General features: G+C 38.3%; 1 protein-coding gene across 1 annotated transcript in view; it reads left to right on the top strand.

Annotated features, from left to right (window-relative positions):
* RGS6 (regulator of G protein signaling 6) overlaps nt 1-21,647 on the top strand; it is a 217,021-nt gene that overhangs the window by 49,053 nt on the left and 146,321 nt on the right. Inside the window, 1 exon segment of the mRNA XM_036735239.1 lies at nt 16,734-16,784. Within this exon segment, the coding sequence (XP_036591134.1) occupies nt 16,734-16,784 (51 nt within the window).

Raw genomic sequence — 21,647 nt, 5'->3', positions numbered from 1 at the left:
GTAATTTGGGCTGTTGTGGGAATCAATGCTGAAGGCCAAATATGTTAAATAAATAAATTTAAATTAAAAAAATAAAAAATAAAAAAATAAAAAAAAGAAAGTAGTCTTACTGGGTCTGAGAACAGAATATTTAGAACAGTAATGTCAAACTCAAATAGAAATGAAAACACTAAACCAAGAGTAAGTATTAACTTAGTTTTCCATGTTATCCATGTTTTATTGTATTTTTATTCATTTTGCCAAATATTTCCCAATTACATTTTAAACTGGTTCAGGCCTCCCTTGGGAGTGTTATGGACCTCATGTAGTCACACTGGCCAAGTCTGATATCTCTGGCTTAGAGAACATGCTAAATTTGTGTCTATGTATTTTCATACCTGAGCATACTCACAGACTTGGTGATTAATTGGTGCAGTATCTGCTATATATCTTTAACTACAATATAGCAAACCTTAATTTACAAGCTGGACAGATATCCTATAAAGCAACTTTTGCAAAATTAGAGTTGTATTCATTGATAAAGCCCTTAGTCCACTGTAAAAAATAGAAAATAGTATTGAGCTTATAGCAACCATATATAGCCCAGTCAAACTCTCGATCTTGTTCTTCGTACATGGCGTTCCCATCTCCAGCCTCCATGCCTTTGTACAGCCAGTCTTCCCTACTTGGAATGTACTTCTCCCTCATCTCCACCTCGTAGAATCCCTAGGTTCGATTTGTTGGGTTTTTTTTCTCAAAGCTTGGCTCCAATGGAATTTCTTCCAAGGGACCTTCCTAGATCTTGCTCAGCTGCTAGTACCTTCTTCCCCAAATTACCTTGTATCATATTTTGTATAATCTTATATGTATGTATGTTGTCTCCCATGATAAAGTGTAAGCTCCTTGAGGGCAGTCACTATTAATTTTCTGTCTTTGTATTCTAAGAACAGCAACAATAATAGCTATCATTTATACGGCGCCTTAAGACTTACGAAGTACTGACAATATCTCATTGTATCTGAATAATGACCTTGACGTGTAAGTACTGTTATTCCAATTTTGCGCATGCAGAAATTAAGGCATCCAAAGGTAAGTGACCTCCCCAGGGTCACCCATCTAGTAAGTGTCTGAGGGCAAATTTGAACTCAGGTCTTCTCGTCACTAGGTTCAGCTATCCCCTGTACCAACTAGCTTCTTAGCACAAGGCTCATCACATAGTAGGTATTCAATAAATGTTTGTTGATTGATAACCACAAACAGCACAAATAAAATAGATTATTGTGGAATTTTGTGATAATGTCTTGGATTCCATTCAGCAAATGTCTATTAGCGTAGGGCATCAACGCAGGCCGTAGGTCTACTTATTTCATGTTTTCTATCGATTCTTGATCTCATCTCTGTGGATACAACATATGTCAGTGAGTTTTATTTTATCCTCTTCTGTCTCTATCTTTGCTCCTGCTGTACCTGCACCTAGAAAGTATTCCCTTCCTTATTTTTGCCTGTCAAAATTCTTCCCTTCTTTCAAAGACATCCATCAGACATTACTTCCTCCAAGAAACTTTTACTCATTCCATCCCCAACTCCCCATAGCTCCCTTCTCTGAATATTCTTGACACTTCTTACCTCTCCTAAGCACTTATCATATACAAATTTTCATTTTAGCTTTCAGTGTATGTGTCATATGTCCCAGTATATATGTCTAGTTTTTCATGCTAGTTTGAAATTCCTTCAGGATAGGAATGGTTTTATTTTATCTCTGTATTTCCAGACATCCATTACTCAAAAGAGATCTGCCTAACAATGCATACAGGAAAAACTAAATGGATGAAAAATGCCTGTTGCCCCAATTATGATATGCATTTGGGTGATCATTTCATTGAATTCATATTGGCATACCCTGTGTGCTTTCAATGATGCTATGTAGCTATTACTGTTTCAACAGCATCTTTTAAGAGTTAAATTTGTTGATGGAGTCAACTCAAAAGCAATATCCATTGCTTGGTCTGTGCATGGCATGCTCCGGCACATTTCCAATGAAGACAGAAAAGATCAACCAGTTAGGTGGCAAGAGTAAGGAATACCATGTTAACAGCTGGAGAATTCCAGGGGTGGTCTTGAAATTCAAAAACACCTAGAGGAAAGCCTCCAGGATATTAGGTGGGCTTTGCGTGGAACATCTATAGAAAGCATGAATAACAGTCACACAGGATAAAACAGTGGAATGCTGCAGAATCTCTGGGGTTACAAGGATGAGATTATACCATCTTTTCCCTGAGAAGTCTTCAATACAATAATTGTTCATTTAGATTTCTAACATTTTAAAATATTTGCTTTTCCTCTGTCTTTTGCCTGGAAAGAATGTTCCTAATATTGGTAAAGGGAGTGGAAGAGTGCTTTTAAATGAAACCTAGTTGCTCTTGGTTTGGAGTGAGGCCACACAAAATGGGTGCCAGATACTGGAAACATGCATGGAACCCAATGAATGAAATTGAACACCAAAGTCTTTTAATGCTGTGGGAATCTGGGGTCTTGAAGTCACTTCCCTTATTGTTTGGTAGCTGAATTATTGTGACAGCTTGAGCAGCAGTGTCTAAACATTAGAGTCTGGCAATGGGCCAAGATCTTAAGTTGTACAAGCTGCTTTCAGTGAGCCAGCTGTAATTTAATGATCGAAAAGCGAGAAAACAAATTTAAACTTATTAAAAATCAAAGGAGAAAATAGGCATCTCTGCTGTCTCCTTAGTCTCGCTATTGGCAGAGAAGTTAGTTTCTATAAATATTGGTAATTGTCTTTTTTGTTGCAGGAGACAGGGGAGTGGGAATCAAAAAAAAAGTGGCACAGGACCTGATTGACTGATTATTAGATGGTTGCTGTTGAATCACAAGTCAAATCCTGTCCCTGAAGACATGATATAATTATACATAATGTAAGACTGATAGCGCTCTCACCCTCCTCGAGTTACTTCGTGTTTATTCACCTCTGTTCACATTACATCCTCATAGTAAGAGTAAGCTCCTTGACTATAAGAAATGTTTCATTTTTAAAATTTTTGTCGTTATATTCTTAGCACTTATCAGAATGCCCCATGTGCAGTAGATGTTTAATTAATGTCTGTTGAATTGAATTTAATCCCCAAGTTGTAGCAGGTTAGAGTTGGGAGGAACACTAGAGATCGGCGGGTCCAACCCCCTCGTTGTGCTGAGGAGAAAACTGAGATTCCAAAAAAAGGTACTGGCTTGACTGAGATAGCTGGTTAATAGCTAGCAGAACCAGGATTAGAAAACATGTCTCTTGATTCCTCTTCTAAGGCTCTTTCTGTAATCATACATCTCACCCAAATATTTGCCTTCTGTCAAAGGAAAAAAAATACTAATACAGTACTCTGATTTATGGGCACAAGTCTTCCATAAATAATTTGCATTAAATTATCATTATTCTAATATAAACAGTGTTCTACTTGAAGAGAAAAGTGCCCACATGTAACCAAAACCCTCTTCCCCCATGCCTTTGGACATGTCTATCTATAAAAATGGAAACTTTACGATATAACAAATATGGTTATGCAACCCAAAGTAAAAGAATTGATAAATTCAAAGTAAGTAAAGTTTCAGAATTGAGAGCTTGAGAAGACTGATAAGGGTTTCATATTCAGATTAGTCCAAGGATAATTTCCAGTGCTTTCTTAATACTTCTAAAAGCGGGCGGACTTTGTATGGTTCCACACTTCCATCGGGTCGGAAAGAAACACCAAGTTCAAGGAATAAGCAATGGTCACTCAAAGCTAGTCCCTGAAAGTGAAGTCCTCTTCCAGCAAATATCACTAAAGTCAGTTATGCTGTATAACAGAATTCATGGCAGCCATGGTCTGTAAATCATCCCGGACCAAAAGAAATATGCATTCTTACTGTCCATGTGTGTAGTGGTTACTTTATAAGTGAGTATCTTATGCAACTATGCCTTATCTACATTTTTCATCTTCCTCAGAGTCTAACACAGTGTCTTCATGCTCTTTACATAGTTTGTAGTTAATAAACATTTCTTGAATATTTTGTTATTGAATGTCTCCCTGAGTACCCTACCCATTTTTGGTGTTTTTGGTCATTTCAGTTGTGTCTGACTCTTCATGACCCCATTTGGAGTTTTTTCTGGCAAAGATACTGGAGTGGTTTGCTGTTTCCTTCTCCAGCTCATTTTACAGATGAGGAACTAAGGCAAATAAGATTAAGTGACTTTCCTAGGGTCACACAGCTAGTAAGTGTCTGAGGCTGGATTTGAACTCATGAAGATGTCTTGCTGATTTCAAACCCAGTGCTCTATTCACTGCAACATCTAGCTGCCCCAATATATCCTACTACCATCTGCCTAAATTAGAATTCAGAATGTGCTAGAGGTTGATTTCATAGATGATAAATCTGTAGCCCTGAACCAGAAACTTCCTGTCACATTATATTATCACAGTGACCATTCTTGATGAGTTTTCTCATTTTTAAAAATTAAACAAATAATTATTAAGCACCTTCCTCTGTACAAGGTGAGAGGCAGCTTGGCATAATAGATAAAGATCCAACTTTGGAGGGAGAAGGACCTGCCACCGACCTATACTAGCCTTGTGATCATAAGGAATTAATTCTTGGTGGCTCAAGAGACTCTTTAAAATTATAAGTTATAGACAATAAATCACCAAGCATTTATTAAGCACCTTCTATGTGCCATGTGTTATGTACAAGAACAATAACATCATAAAGGTAAACAACATTAAAAGATTTAAGAACTCTCATCAATGCAATGGCCTGCCATTATTCCAGAGGACTGATAACGAAGCATGCCCACAACCTGATAGAAGAGTGACGTACTCAAGATACAAATGAAATATGCATTTCTGGACATGGCCAATAAAGGACTTTTTAAAAGATCTATACATGTAAGAGTTTTTTCATTTTTAACGGGGAATTTAGGAGGAAAGGGAGTTGGAAATAGAGTTCACCTTCCTGACATGAGAAGAGAACAGAAGGAAGGTCAGATAAAACACAGACAAGCAAGACAGCTTTGAAAGTTATAAACATGCTGAATTTATTATATACCTAATAAAAGCAAACACTACGTAAGAGAGATTGTGATTTCATACAGAGTCCTCTCCTTCTGTCCTTCAATGCATTTAGAAATGCTCATTTTTTCATGTCTGTTAAGTTCAGAATAAAAAAAATAAAATAAAATGGAAAAAAAAACATATCACTTTGGCAGCTATATTTGATTGGAAAAGGGGGAGACCAAAAGCAGGATGACTAAATTAGGAGGCAATTGGTATAGTCCAGATGAAAGATGATGAGGTCTTGAACTAGGATGATAACTGTGTGAGTGGGAAGAAAGGGATAGATGTGAGAGATTCCATGGAGATACAATCGATAAGATTTGATGACTGATGGAGGGAGAGTGAGGAGTCAAGAGTAGCACCAATGTTACAAAACTGGGTGACTTCAAGATTGGTGATATAGAAATAGGGAAATTGGGAAGGAGAATGAGTTTTAAGGGAAAAATAAGTTATGTTTGAGCATGTTGAATTAGAGATGCCTATGTGTCATCAATCTGGAAATATACATAAGTATGTAGTGATGCAAGATTGGAGCTCAGCAGAAAGGCCAGGACCAGACATAGAAATCCAGGAATTATCCGCAGAGACATAATAATGGAACCCATGGAAACTGATGAGACCACCAAAAGTGCAGAGAAAGAAGAGAAGGCAGCACAGTACAGAGTCTGGGGTTCACGTACAATTAGGAGGTAAACATGAATGATGATCCAGCAACAGAAACTGAGAAAGAATGGTCAGAAGGGTAGGAGGAGACCTAAGAAACAGGAATGTCAAAGTGAACATGATGGTCAGCGATGTCAAATGCTTCACAGAAGTCAAGAAGGATGAGACTGGAGAAGAGGCAATTAAATTTGGCAATTAAGAGATCATTGGTGACCTTGGAGAGAGCGATTTTAATTGAGTGATTATGTCAGAAGACAGACTGCAAGGGCTTAAGAAGCAAAGAGAGGAGTGTGGAGGGAAGGAAATCAGCATTCATATAGTACCTCCTACACACTAGGCACTGTGCTAAGTACATGTCACGTGATCCTCACAATAGCTCTAAGAGGAAGGTGCTGTTATCATCCCCATTTTGCAGTTGAGGAAACTGAGGCAAGCAGAAGTCAAGCGACTTGCCTACGGTCATACAGCAAGTAAGTGTGAGCAAGTGAGTATAGCTGGATTTGAACTCAGGTCTTCCTGACTCCAGGCCCACTGGCCTCTATTGAGTGAGAGTAGGAAGTGAGTGAGAAAAGTGGTGATAGCGAGGGTAGACAACATTTATAAACATTTTAACCACAGGCACTGACTAGTATTGGTCTAATCACTGGAAATACATTTGGAAAGAGGCAGGGGTAGGAACTGGGGAGAGAGAGAGAAGGAGAAAGTAAGAAAGAAGGAGAGAAGAAGAGAGGAGGGGAGAAGGGAGAGGAATAGGAAAGGAGGGAGGAGAGACAGAGACAGAAAGAAGAGAGAGGGAGAGAGAGAAAGATCTAACACTGAAACATTTTACCCAGCACTATCTCTGGCAGGGGCTTGGAGCTAAAAAAAATAATAAAATCATGAATTACGGATCCCTTGATACAATTTCCCAGTGCAAAGAAGGAGCATTTACACTAGAAAATTCATCTAAGTTATGAATCTGCAGTAGGGTGGGGTGGGGAATGGGGCAAATAGGAGTATATGAACTACCCTTATCACCATTCCACCCTACAAATGAAAAGTCCTAGATTTACCAAAGTATTCATTGTAGCTCTGTTAGTGATAGCAAAGAATTGTAAACAAACTAGTTGCACACTGATTGGGAAATGGCTAAACAAACTATGAAACAAGAATACAATAGTATTTTACTATACTGTAAAAAATGGCAAATATGAAGAATTCAGAGAATCATCAGAAGACCCATATTAACTGATGCAAAGTAAAGAGAACTGGTAAAACAATTTTTCAGAATGATAACAACAACAAAAAGAAAAAAACCTGAAATTTACTGTGGTGCATTTATGAGAATTAAGCTTGGACCTGGAGAAGAGTTAAGAAAATGTACATTCTTCCCTTCATTACAGAGGTAGTAGACTTTTGGCATAGAGCATTATACCTACTTACAGATATATTTGATGTGTTGATAAGTTTTGTTAAAAGGCTTTCCACTCTTTTTGTTTTCTAATCTTTGTTATAATAGAGATGGCTTGATGGATAAGAAATGGGGAGGGATATATATTCAGAAACTAATGTGATGTTAAAACAAAAGAGATAAAAAATTTTTAAAAAGAAAAATTGTCTAGTCCAACACTTATTTTACAGATGAAGAAACTGAGGGAAACAGGATGAAGGGACTTGTCCAGAGTCACACAACTAGTAAGTGTTTGAGATCAGATTTGAACTCAGGTCTTCCTGACTCCAGGTCTGGCACTTTATCCACTGTGCCACCTAGCTGTTCCTTCACATTGGTAGAATTTTTTGTCATTTAATTTCATTTCATTATAGATGATGGGGTTTAATATGGGCAGCTAGGTGGCACAGTAGATAGGGCACTGGTCTTGTAATCAGGAAGATTCATTTTCCTGAGCTCAAATCTGGCCTCGGACACTTTCTAGCTGTGTGACTCTGGACAAGTCACTTAACCCTGCATGCCTCAGTTTCCTCATCTCTTAAATGAGCTGGAGAAAGAAACCACTCCAGTATCTTTGCCACAAAATCCCCAAATGGGGTCATGACAGAACAGCAACAAAAATATGAGATATAGATCACAATAGTAGCCCTCAAATGCCATCCTGAGGAGCTTGTCTTTTGATCAATAGGCAGTGGAAGGAACCAGTTGAAGAGTTTTGAGCAAAGAAGTGGATTCAGTGGAAGGAACCCTGAATTTGGAATTCATGAACCTGGATTTGGAAATCTCACATTCACTACTTTCTAGCTCTGTGCGTTTGGACAAGTCATTCCCCTCTCTGGGCCCAGTTTCTTTATTTGTAAAGTAAAAGGGTTTACCTAGATCATATTTAAGGTCCTAACTCTCAGATCTGTAGATCAATCTGACAATTAGGTGATGGCTAGATTTCATAGAGGAGAGATTCAAGCAATAGGAGTCATTTGGAAGAGAAGGGCCCCAGAGGTAGCCCTCATGAAGGAATAACCAGACTGGCGGAAGTTCAGCATTGCTTTTTACTAGTAAGTCTTTTGGAAAGTCTGGTGTGACTAAGATATTTGGAATGGAAAACTCAGATTTACCTAGCTGTGTACAAATCACTCTCTCCTGTGTCTTCTGCTAATCTGCTTCAGATTCTGGTCACAGTTGGCCCTACTTATCCCAGAAATTGTTTGCAAGCCTTTAATCGAACCTTATACCCAGCCAAGAATGTGTTGTCTGTGCTATTACCCTAATAATGTTATTAGTATTATCAGATTGCTGGCCTGCGACTACACGTGGCACTCTTTTGTTTCATAATGGAGAACTTCTCTCTTTTTCTGTCCTGCTCAAGAAGGGGTCTGCCTCCAGATCAATTTAAACATAAAATGCTTCTGAGCCACATTTAAGAATAGAATTGTCACAAATGAGACAAACATGAGGCAATAATAAATAGGTCCCTTCTCGACTCTCTTCTGCCTTCCACTCTTCCTTTCTCCCTTCTTCTTTTCCTTTACTGAACTCTTAACAATCTCTAAACCATTCATAATCCCTCATCTTCTGTTTATATTAAGTGCATAGTGCTGAATTTTTTTTCCTTTCTCCAGGGCACTGGGTATACATATATTTGTTGGTTGTTGTGCTTTGAGCTTTAGATGGTAATAAATGATACCATACTTTCTCCCATAGCACTTTGGTTATAATAAACTCAGTTTGGGATCCTCTTTTTCCAAGTATTGAAGCTTAATCAATGAAACAATACTTCATCTTTCCTTTAGTAAGCTGATTGTTTAATTAAATCCCACGTGCCTTAGGCCTCCTCCTGGACATTTTTGATTGACAAAACTCTCTCCTCCACCCCCTCATCTGCTGCCATCTAGCATCCCTCGTGCAAATCATGTACTCAGCTGCTGACAATTAGATAGAAGACTTAGGATGCAGACACAGAAGGATTATGAGGTTATGAATCAATTGTGGGGGCTTTGGTGAGATAACAAACCAAGAGAACCCATCTCAAATACCTTACCACCACCCCTAAAAGCCTCCCACTTGATTTATGAGTTAGTAATAACCTTGCCTGGTCTCCTGCCCCCTATTATTTTATGTAATGCACTAGGAAGCTTTAAATTACAGAGAAGTGGGAGGGAGAGAGGGTTATGGTTGAAACTGGATGGGGGGGGGGAGCCTTGTGTCATTTTCAGAGGCTGATTGTCTTCCTGTTGTGTAAGCTGAATAGCACTGAGTGGCGCAGTTGGCACATGCTGATGGAAAAGATCAAGGTGATTAACTTGGCCCACAAACGGCTCCCTTGAGAGACTTTGCCAGCCCACTGTGCTTTGGGTACATTTGCAGTAATGTTACTCGTCTCTGCATGTGAGAGCAAAATGACGTTAGGTGTTTCTGGCTTTAATCCTTCTGACCAGTTCAAAGCCTTGTCATTTAGTGGGTCTTCCGTTTAGAAAGGAAGAAGTGCTGCATGGATTGAGTAAGTTAAATAGCATTTCAGTGCTACAACATGGCGATTGAATTAGAGAGCAGGGAAATTAGACTCAGGACACAGAGAAGTCTATTCCAAGCTCTGAGGGGAGGGAGTTTACAAATCTTCCCAAGGGACTTCAAGCTAGAGTGACTTTTTTTTTGTCCTTTGTCATTCTCAGGGATGAGGCTTTAAATTGGTCCCTAATTTTAAAAAATATACTCCTTTCTTTCCACATGTAATGAGGACTTTTAAAAGCAAGCAACAACAGAAATGTTTACAAATCCCCATTATTTCAGTCTAAAGCTTTCTTTTTTAAAATCTCAATTAATTTCTGAGTGGAAACAATTGATGAGAACAATATCTTAAAAGGCTCAGGTTCCTGACCAGAAGAAAAGGACCTGCATATTTTGGTTCCATAGATTCCCTTCTATTCTTTGAGATAAGTGAAAGAAGTATATTTGGACATCCAAAGAACTATATCCCCTATGTCCACATCCCCATACTCCTTTTCCAACAATATACCTGGAAAGGCTACCAGTCCACAGGCATCAAGGGGCAGCTAGGTGATGCAGTGGATAGAGTGCCTGGCACAGTCAGGAAGACCTCAGTTCAAATCCGGCCTCAGATACTTGCTAGCTGTGTGACCCTGGACAGGTCACTTAACCTTGTTTGCCTCCGTTGCCTCATCTATAAAATGAGCTAGAGAAGGAAATGACAAACCAGTATTTTTCCCAAGAAAACCCCAAATGGAGTCATGAAGAGTCAGATACAACGGAACAACAACAAAACCATAGGCATTGACCCTGAACACAGGTATATCCATAATGGACATAGCAGGTAGCTAACTAATACCACATTATTCAGTGGGACATATCCTCTGGGCCCAATTTTTGCCATCCAGAATTCACCAGGAAGAATTTTTTCTGCCTTTTTGCTTTGGTATGCTTCCCTTGACCTAAAAAGTGATTTTTAGAAGCATGTAACATTTGGGCAAAGTCCCCGGAGGGTTAAATCTTCTATACGATTTAAAGAAACCCTTGCTAATATGCTACTCCTTGGAACAATCCTAGTATTCCATATTCTTTCCATATGTACTAAAAATTCTGGAATAATCTCTGATGTATGGAGCACAAATAGCAGATAATGTCCTGAAAATAGAGGGTACTATTCTGAGATTTTTTTGAGGGCCAAAATAAATGGTTTTTTTAAGGGGTGATGTACAGTATCCTGAAATTTTAAAAAATTCTGTCTTGTGCAATAAAAACCACAGGATTTATGGGAAAATTGGGCTTGGGAGCACAAAACTTAAAATTTTTATCAACAATATATAAATAAGATAGGAAACTAAGAAAAGTGGCAGCACAGCTTTGTACACGTTAAATGATTAAGAAATACATAAATTCTACCACAAATAGTAGCAATGTCTGCCCCAGATTGCATCTATATTCTTACAACATTTGACACTCATGTCCCCTGACTCCAGCATAAGGTTTTTTCCGTATTGGGTTTGGGGGTGAGGTCCCCAGAAAAGGAATACCAAATCTTGATATTCCCCCCCAAAAAACCAAGTGGAAAAAAAACTTTTAGCAGTCTCTTTTGCATTTCCTTAGTGCTTTCTCTGCTAACCCTTCCTTCAGCTCTCCTTCTACCCCTAAATAGTTGACCCTGCTGCTAAGCTGGCTAGCTCCACTCTGGGTCTGAGATGGCTCCTCATAGGGCATCATTTCTAAGTTGAATAAATCATTGTAGTCTCTGCCCCTTACTTCAGGCTCAGTTGAAGCCTTGACCTCTTGTGTTTCAGGATTAACAGAAGCCCATCCAGTTCTGGTCCTTTAACTGGACTCTGAGGTATATTTGTTTCCACCAACCACGCAGCAAGTAGCAGAGCAGAAAGGTATAGACTCTCATTTTCTTTTGTCTAACAACCATTCTTGGCTCAGGACTGGGACTCTTCAGTGAGACTTCATGCTCACTTATGGTGATGATCCTGCATATTTCCTAATTTTTCATCTCTACAGACCAGAACCATTTGCCTAATAATCACCAAATAATTTTGTGGTTAGTGCCACCCTCCTACTCAATAAACTCTAGTGGCTTTTTCTTGCCTCCGGGTGCAAATACAAAGGGCTCTATTTGACATTCAAATCCCTTGTATAATCTAGCCCCTTCCTATGTTTCCAGTCTTCTTATACCTTATTCCCCCACACAAACTCTTTGATCCAGTGACACTGACCTCCTGGCTATTTCATGAACAAGATACTCACATCTCTCAGCTTTGGGCGTTCCCTCTGGCTGTGTCTTGTGCCTGGAATACTCTCCCTCCTCCACTTCAACTACTAACCTCCCTGGCTTCCTCTAAGTCCCAGCTAAAATGTCACCTCATACAAAAAGCCTTGCTCTACTCGTCTTAATTTCAGTGCCTTCCCCCTGTCAATTATTTCCAATTTATCCTGTATATGTAGCATGCTTTGTATGTTTTTGTTTGCATGTTGCTACCCCCATTAGATTGTAAGTTCCCTGATGGCAAGAACTGTTTTTTGCTTTTTTTGTATCCTCAGTGCCTGGCACATAGTAGACACTTAATAGATATTTAGTGAATTGAAAATTGAATTGGTTCAGTGTTTTCCAGGGGTTTTTTTAACTCTTAATTTCTCCTGTTGGTCTCCTCCAAATGAGCAGCTGAAAAACAAGGTACTGAGGCAGTATATGCACTGGGGGCAAAATCCACTGTCTTTGCTGGTCTCCTAGCTTCATAAATTAGTTATTCAAAGCCTCACCTTGTACCCATCCATGCCCCTTATGACTAACAAACTTTCCAAAATCTGAAAGGGAGACACCCTTCCACAAGTATGATTCAGTGTTTAGTGGGCTGTTAGAAAATGTTTTGGTAGTCTAACACCCAAAAGAACTTTGAAAAAGCCCTCTTGAATTTTCAGAGTGAATGTGGGGTATCATCACTTTTTTGCTTTAGTAAAAACACTGTGACCCCAGACAAGTTATTCAACCTCTGATCCTCAGTTTCCTCACCTGTAAAGTGATGATAAGAACACTCATAGTACCTACCTCATAAAGGTTGTTGAGAGGCTTGAATAACATAATGAACATACGATTCTTTGCAAGCCCTCACACACTATTTAAATATTAGGTATTAGTCCAAAGATGGTCATTCTGACCAAGGGAAGAAGCCCAAATTCATAAGAATCAATACTATTACTAAAAGACCATAATAAAATTTAGAAACAACAGCTACAGTTACTTCAAAGCATCATTTTCAGTCTCTCAAAGTAAATGGCATCATTTCCTCTTTCCTTTAGGATTCATTATAGCATTTAATTTTTCTTTCTGCTTGTTTCAGGGGGCATGCGTGACGCTCAGAAAAGCTTCATGTGGTCCTACGGCTACTGGACGGCCATCCCTAAATTAGTTTGATTAAATCCAAAGGCAAGATATGACAATCTCAAAGTAAATTAGTGGCCAATCTCAATTCACCAGGGTCCATGCAAAGGGATAACCTTAAGGCCGTCTGGGCTCAAGTCATTGGAGTCTCCAGATGAGAGCTCTGCCTCCCTTACAGAGTATGGCAACATCATAAAAGAGAAGCCAGATGTTAGGAAGAATATGAAGAAGAGAAAGGTTTCCTGGATTAATATCCTAATAGCAGTTCCTTTTGTGTAGCTTATGCAGGAACCCTGGGTCCCTTTGAGAGGAGATTGGAGGAAAGGCAACAGGTATATAAGGAAGAATGGGCATGATGCCGACTGAAAAGTGGAAGATAGTATTAAAACTTGAAGTTGGGTTTGGGGGGCCTAGGGGAGAGCCAAGATGATAGCAGAGAAGGAATTTTCAATGTGAATGAATACTAATTAGTGACATGGATATTAATGATGACAGTAATTAACAGGAGAAAGGAAGGCCTGTCATTGTCCCGGGGTGAGTAATCAATCTTGGCAGGTGATAAATAATGGTTCCGCAAGCTCAGCAGAAAGATAATCCTCTTGCCCTGGGGAGAGCTGGAGCCCTGTTGTAAACCGTCCAGTTCCTAGGCAACACAGAAGAAAGAACTATTTTTCTTTTTTTCTGAAATAAACAGGTTAGACTCCCCTCCTCTGGTCTCAGGATGAAAAATTTCACTTTATTTTCAGCCTTTTTTCCTTTGTTTCTTGGAACAACTGTTGAACTTGTATAGTTTGAGGAACTGGGCATAGAAACTCCATGGAGGAGAATAAATATGGAGACTTGCCTTCGGGTGCTTAGTTTAGAAATATTACCATGGAACATGGCTGAGGAACGAATCTCAGAAGATGGATATTCAGAATCAGGCAGTGAGCTCCTCGAGAACAGGGATTGCTTTTTACCTTTCTTTGTAAGTCAAGATATCACCCTCATGGTGCCATAGGCCCTCTTCTAGAAGGAAGAATAAAAAACACCAGCAGCAGCAAGAAGTATCCCCAATGCTTAGCACGGGGCAGCTAGGTGGCACAGTGGATAGAGTGTCATGCCTGAAGTCAGAAAGACTCATCTTTCTGAGTTCAAATCTAGCCTCAAACACTTCCTAGCTTTGTGACCCTGGGTATGTCACTTAACTTTTTGCCTCAGTTTCCTCATCTGTAAAATGAGCTGGAGAAGGGAATGGTAAACCACTTCAGTATCTTTGCCAAAAAACAAAATAAAAACGACAACAAAAAACTTCACGTTGGGTCCCAAAAAGTCGCACCTAAATGAAATGACTAAATAATAACACAATGCTTAGCATAATCCCTGACACAGAGTAGGTGCTAAATAAATGTTTATTGATTTCATGAGGCTTGATTCCATCATATTCAATAAGCGTGTATTAAGTCTACTATATATTTAAAAGGAATAGCAAGTTGTACATAATAGATTTGCAGTTTCATGTGCAATCGTCTTTTTATTGTGCTGTTATGGAAATGCCTGTTTTGTTCTATAAATTAAAAATAAATCAAATATGAAAAAAAAATCAGTTCACTATTGGTGGGGGGGAAGAGCCTACTATGTATCAAGTACAATGCCAAGCTGTGAAATATAAAGGGAAAAAAGGAAAAAGACACTGCCTATATATTAATGGGAGAAATAAGTACATAGAAAAGTAAACATGTTGTTACTTTTTGATGGGAGAGCACTTGCAACTGGGGGAATTGGATGAGGCCCCTTTTAGGAAGTGATCAAACCTTGAAAATTCCAGGAGGTGAAAATTCCTGGAAGTGAGATAGTAAAGATAGAGTGCCCTGCATCTAAGTTGTACAAAAGATTGGAGATGGAAAGTCATGCCCCAGGGAACAGCAAATAGGCCAGTTTGACTGGCATATAGAGCAGGGCCCTCCAACCTTAGGTTATCTTAGGGCTGCATTAAAATAAAACAATTATTCAAAGGTCGCACCCAGAATAAAAAAATACAGTACACTAATAGAAAGTGGGGCAACACACATCACCAATACAACAGGCAAAGGCATGAAACACAAAAGCAAACACAAAACAACAAAGCGACAACAGAATAGTATAAAGGTAGGTGCATACTGACTAGTCTGCATCGTACAGAAGGAACGCATCCCACAGATCGATTGAAAATTCTGTGTGATATGTTCTGTCTGTAAAACTGCTTGAAAACACCAAAGATATTAGCATCAACAAGATTATTTATTAGTGATGGAATTAAAAAATCTAATACGCATTCCATGCAAATTATTATTTTATTTTTTTCTCTTATTAAAATTAAAACCCACAGGCGGGCTGCTTAAAATCACACTGTGTTTGGACAGCCCTGATACAGAGTATTTGAGGGGAAGTAATGTGTAATCAGCCTGGAAAGATAGGTTGGAGTCAGATTGTGAAGAGGTGATGGAGAGCCAACCTCTGAAACTTCTTGACCAAGAGACAAACATGGTAAGACCTGTGATTTAGGATGGATGGAGGAGATCTCTTCAATTTTTTTAAGGATCAAGGGAAGACTAAAGTGATAGTCAAAAAGAGAGAAGACCTCCACTGTTCCTTCCCTCCTGGGAAAACACAAAACCTACCTGTTACCTGTTGGGTACACTCTCAATAAACAGCAGGCCCATAGGTCTACTACACTAGAAGGAAAAGGCAGTTGCCTGGAAAAGCTACCTCTTGCAGATTAGATTCAGTCTAATCATTTCACCTCTGTTTAATGAACTTGTCCTTTTAAAAATCCACCCTGTATTTTCAGTGAGGGCTTCCAGGTGGGCGAAGGAGAAGGGATACAACATCAGGGGGAAATGAAATATTTTCCTAGGCATGATGCAGTTTTATACATTTTTTTCCCAGCAATAGGAGAGAACAACTGTGGGCTGATTCTCTGGAATGTGCCTTATGACTTGGCATCATGGCAATTTGCCCAGTACAACCATTCAATAGAATGCTGGATCTTGAGTAAGACCGAGGTTCAAATCCTACCCTGGATCCTAATAAGTTGTATGATCCTTGGGAAGCCACTTAAACTTTCTGAACCTCATTTTCCCATCTGCAAAATGGGAATGATAATAATATCACCTACCTTACAAGACTATATTGTATGTAAATCACATAAAGCACTGTATGTGTCATCCCAAGTTTAGGCACACCCAGGCACACATAGGTTTTATCTAAGGCAGAGGTTTTTCACTTTCTTTATTAGTCTGGTGGAGACAACAGATCGCTTCTTAAAATGATCTTTTTAAATGATAGACTTACAAAGGAAACTAAATATATTGAAATATATTATCAAAATATATTTTTAAATGCTTGTTTATACCATAAATTAAAAATAAAATTAAAATTAATGGACCCCCCAGTTAAGAACTACAGGGGGTAGATGATCACTGCACTGGACATCAGAAATGGACTATATCTGGAAATAACTGGAATGGCTTAAAAGTATGCAAACAGAATAAAAACATTTCCTTGGCCATGCAATGCACTAACTCTCCAACAGAGAACTTGACCTCAGGATTTCAGTCTGAGTCTCTCATATAGAATATTTCTTCACTGTCAAGAACTCTAAGAGCTTTCCAAATGTTAAAATATCTTGAAGTCTTGAAATGGGAATGCTTTGTCATTACAGGTACCGACATTGTGCAGTGGTTTATGAAGAATCTTGCCATCGAGGATCCAGGTATTTGATTTCTGTGGAGCTGGCTATGTGTCCCCTGTATTGGTAGATTGATTCCCCATAACCAGGTTGCAGAACTGGAATTGAACCATTCTCGCGGCTGGGTTTATAAGTGTTCTGATCACTAAAAATAACTCTATTGAAAAAAAATGTTTCTTCCCCCACCATCCCCACCCCTCTCAACCAAGTATATGTCGTGAAAGTTAGATCACCTTATGGGGAACTGAAAGAGTGTCCTTTATGCTGATTACCATAGAGAGGGCAGTAAGAGTAAGAGATCTTAGTGAAGCAAGATGAATTCTCAATAACTGCAGTAAAGATAAGCATTGTCATTGAACATCATTCCAGTGTCAGTCATTAAAACGCTATTGCCTGATCCACAATTAAGATGTTTAATTATTTGCTAAGATGCCTCACTTCGTTTTATTTTGGGGTTTTTTGCTTCCATAGGAAGTCAACAAATGAAATGAGAAGAGGTTTTCTCTTTGATTTCAGTTGTGCTGTCTTTTTTTAAGTTGTAAAATTTATTTTTTTGAAAATTTTCCCCCAGTTATATGTTAAAACAATTTTTACATTTTTAAGGTTCTGAATTCTAAATTCTATCCCTCCCTCCTTCTTAAGCCTGCTTTTCCCCTCTGTCACCTAGGCCCCCTCTCCCAAAAGACCCAGCCTCCCAAAAACTTCTTTTAAACCAATCTAGCTTTTTGTTTCTTTCTCAAAGTCCTATTCTGATGTCTTATCATGGTGTGTAGTTGACTCTAAGTTCTCAGAAAGTTCTGAGAGGGAAGTCTTTCTGACCATTTGGAGATGCAGTATTTTAATCAGGTGGTTATTTTTACTGCAAAAAATGAATTTTGAGCATAGCTCCGTGGGGCCTTGCAAAGCCTACCCAATAACCCCAAGGCGAAGTGGCTCACACAGTTCTTCTGTCCTGTCTGAGTAACACTGGAGGTGGAGGAAAATAGTCCATATCTCCTCTTCAAAGAAGCCCTTTCCCCTCCACGTCTGCCTTACCTGAGAGCCCCAGACAAACAACTTAGTTCATCCACCAGGAGGCAGCTCTCCACAATTCATGCTCCATGTTTTACAAATTGTGGCAGAGCTTACCAAGTTAGAAAGACCTTGAGCATGATCTGTGTCTGTTTTCTATGGACCAGCCTAGCTAAGGATAGAGAATGTCATCATCAGTGGGTCAGCCACTGGGATAATGGATCTGACTCCACCCCCTCAGTCTGATTCCAGCTAGCCTTTCCAGGCTTCCCTTCTCATTTTCCACGTTCCAGCCAAATTGGTTCACCTGCTGTTTTCTGTACATGAAATTCCAACCCTGAACCTCATGCCTGGTATGCATTTTTATTTCACCAATTCCTCCTTTCCCCAACATCCTTTAAAGTTCATTTCAATCACTTCCTCCTGTGTGAAGCCCTTTTGATTCTCACCTCTGGTTGCCGTTGTTTCCTCTAAATTACCCTGAATTTATTTTTCATATATTTTATGTGTTCATTCATATTTTTACCTGTTTTTCCCCAAACCATCCCATCACCTGAACCCATCATTATGTCTTTGTATGGTCAGGCCTGCATATTTAGAATGTGTTCTCTTTTTACCTCTACCTTTAGAAAGTTCCAGGTTCTTTCAAAGCTCAATTCAAATTCCACTATCTATAAAGGCTTTAAATAAGTTATGAATGATTCACCCATCCAATAAAAAATATATTTATTTTATATTTATTTAATATTTATTTATCTGGGCATATATCTCTCCCAAGTAGAATGTAAGTTCCTAGAGAACAGATTCTGTTTTTCTTCCTTCCTTTCTTCTTTCCTTCCTTCCTTTCTTTATCTGTCTTTGTATCCCCAGTGCCTAGCAGGGTACCTCTCATACAGTAAACTTTTTTAAAAAAATACAAATTTTATTGATATCTTTTGCTTTTTCATAGCCTACACTTCCTTCTTCCTGCCCTTTCCCCGAGAGCCATACTATAGATGTTTTTTTTAAGAAAAGAGAAAAGAAGATGGAAAAAATCAGCAAAACTGATCAATACATCAAAAAATATCTGGCAATATATGCACCTATGCCCCCCCATGTCTCTGCAAAGAAATGGGAGGAGGTATCTTCTCATATCTCTTCTTCACATTTAGAATTCCAACAGTCAAACTATTGCTTATAGAGAATCTAAAAACAAGAGATGGGGCAAGATACAATGGGAAAAAGGCCTTGACTCTGGAGTGAGAAGACCTGGCTTCTGAATCTTACTCTTGACACTTGCTAGTTAGGTGACCTTGGCATAACTTGCCTCTACCTGTTTCCTCATGATAAAATGAGGTGTTGGACTAGATGGCCTCTGAGGGCTTTTTCAGTTCTAGATTTATAATTATCAGTAACTTCTACCCCATTTTTACTTCTTTGCCATTGCCACAACAGGAATGGAATGGGGCCAAACAGAACTGAGGGCCATTTTTTTCATAAATCAGTTGACAAGCACTCATTAAGAGCTTATTATATGGACAAAAATGTTCATATTCTTTGCCCAAGAAATTCTACTACTAGGCACATACCCTAAGGAGGTCATTGATAAAAAGAAACTATATAAAAACTTAGAGTAGCATTTTTATGGTAGCAATGAACAGAAAATAAAGAAGATGCCTATCATTTGGAGAATGGCTAACCAAATTATGACACATAGATGTAATGGAATTTTGCTGAGCTATAGGAAATGTATGAATGTGATGAATACAGAGAAACACGGAAAGATTTAGATGAACCAATACAGAGTGAAGTAAGCAGAACCAAAAATACAACAATATAAATGAAAAGAACAACCCTAAAATAATTGAAAATAAATATTTCAAAATTACAAAGATGAAGGAAGAGATATGAGAAGATAGAGCAAAGACAATAATACAGCAATATGAATGAAAAAATAACTAAAATAATTGAAAATGTATACTGGAAAATTACAAAGATCAAGAAGAGATATGAGAAGATACCTCCTCCCATTTCTTTGCAGAGATGTGGGGGTACATAGGTGCATATACTGTTAGGTATTTTTTTGATGTATTGATCAGTTTTGCTGATTTTTTTTCCATCTTCCTCTTTTCATGGATCCATATCATGAACATGGATCATGCCATGGTTTATTATGGCAACAGGGAAGGCAATGGTAATTTTTGGCCCATTAGAGCTCCAAATTTATGATCTACAGTCCTATGATGTCATATTGTGGCAAAAGTATTTGTAAAAAAAAAATACCATTAGCAGCTAATATGCCAATATTTGTTGCAGATAATGAAGACATGAAGAAACAGCTAGGTGGAGCCACAGTGCACAGAGCTCTGGGTCTGGAGTCAGGAAGACTCCTCTTCCTGAGTTCAAAATCAGCTTCAGACACTTACTTAGCTGTGTGACCCTGGGCAAGTCTTTTAACCTTGTTTGCCTCAATTCCCTCATCTGTAAAATGAGCTGAAGAGGGAAATGGCAAACCACTCTAGTATTTTTGCCAAGAAAACCCCAAATGGGGTCACAAAGAATCGGGCATGAATGAAAAAACTAAACAACAACAAAAGAAATTTTATGGGGAACTTAATAAGCCCCTCCAAAATAATTCGATTTAATTTTAATATTCAGCTACTTCAATACAAAAGTGAACTTAATGGAGGCAGAGAAAATGTTGGAAAATATGGTTCAGAAGTGAAAAATTAGATAGTAAAGGCATGCCAAATACACAGAAGCTTCTTACATATGTATCATGAATAATTTCTTTGGGGATACAGTTGGGAGGCACTAAATGTGGCAAGCACTAAAAAAAAATGATACACACAAAATGAAATTGTTCTTATGCTAATAGATAGGAAATGACTATTTGTCATTCTGGATAAGTCGAATATGTAGAATCAGAGTATCAACAGTTAGAACAAAGATTTAAATCAATGACAAATGAAAAAGAATAAGACTAAAATGATTGAGTTAACAGCAATCTGTCCTGTTTAAATGGCTGAAAATTGGGAAGTAGATAAGGGAACAGACATTGAAATAGGCTATCTCCACTTCCTAAGGCAGTTTAAGTAATGCAGGTCAATTACTACATTGAGGAAACTAAAAGTAATTAGAAATTTCTTTAGCTAAAAGACATGATCTCCTTGGTAGGAAGAGAGTTATAGCAGCCAAGAGCAACACCAGTTTGTATGAGAAACTCATTTGTAAAATCTCTCAGAAGTGGATATTGGAAGATTATGAGCAGTGTTATCTCATTTTTTAAAAAGCAAAGAATGAATAGAAAAACAAGCTTGCAAAAAGCTTGGCAAGATATCCAGTTTAAGCCAGATCATCCTGAGAACATTTAAAGGTAAAATTTGGAATATAGCAAAGAGACAAAAATGGAAAAGATCTGTCAAGATTGTTACAACAAATTGTTTTTCAACAAACTGTTTTTATCAATGATAGTGAAATCACCACATTTTAGACTCTAACTAAACAGTCCCTAATGTACTATATAAAGATGTAGAAATGTCACTAAATAAAACTAAGACAATTCATACAGATGAAACATAAATGATTCATGCTGAAAGGGACACAATTGAAATAATGTTGAGAGATCATTTCACAAGCTGAGAATACAATATAAAAGACATAAAAAATCTTGAGCATGACAAGGTATCCCAAATGTCTTAGTGCTGTTTTTAAACTTAAAGCTTTTAAAACACTATTAAATCTTAAAACTACACTAAGATGTTTGGGACATCCTGCATTACTAAAAAAAGTGATCAAGAAAACAATAACCTCGGACCGTTTCATCTCTTAAAAACATGTATGACTACAGCCTACGGTCTGCACAATTATCAAAAGTATCCTTGAAGAAAGTATGCA

The sequence above is a fragment of the Trichosurus vulpecula genome, chromosome 8 (genome assembly GCF_011100635.1).
Source record: "Trichosurus vulpecula isolate mTriVul1 chromosome 8, mTriVul1.pri, whole genome shotgun sequence".
Lineage (NCBI taxonomy): Eukaryota > Metazoa > Chordata > Mammalia > Diprotodontia > Phalangeridae > Trichosurus > Trichosurus vulpecula.
This window is presented reverse-complemented; position numbering and strand designations above follow the sequence as displayed.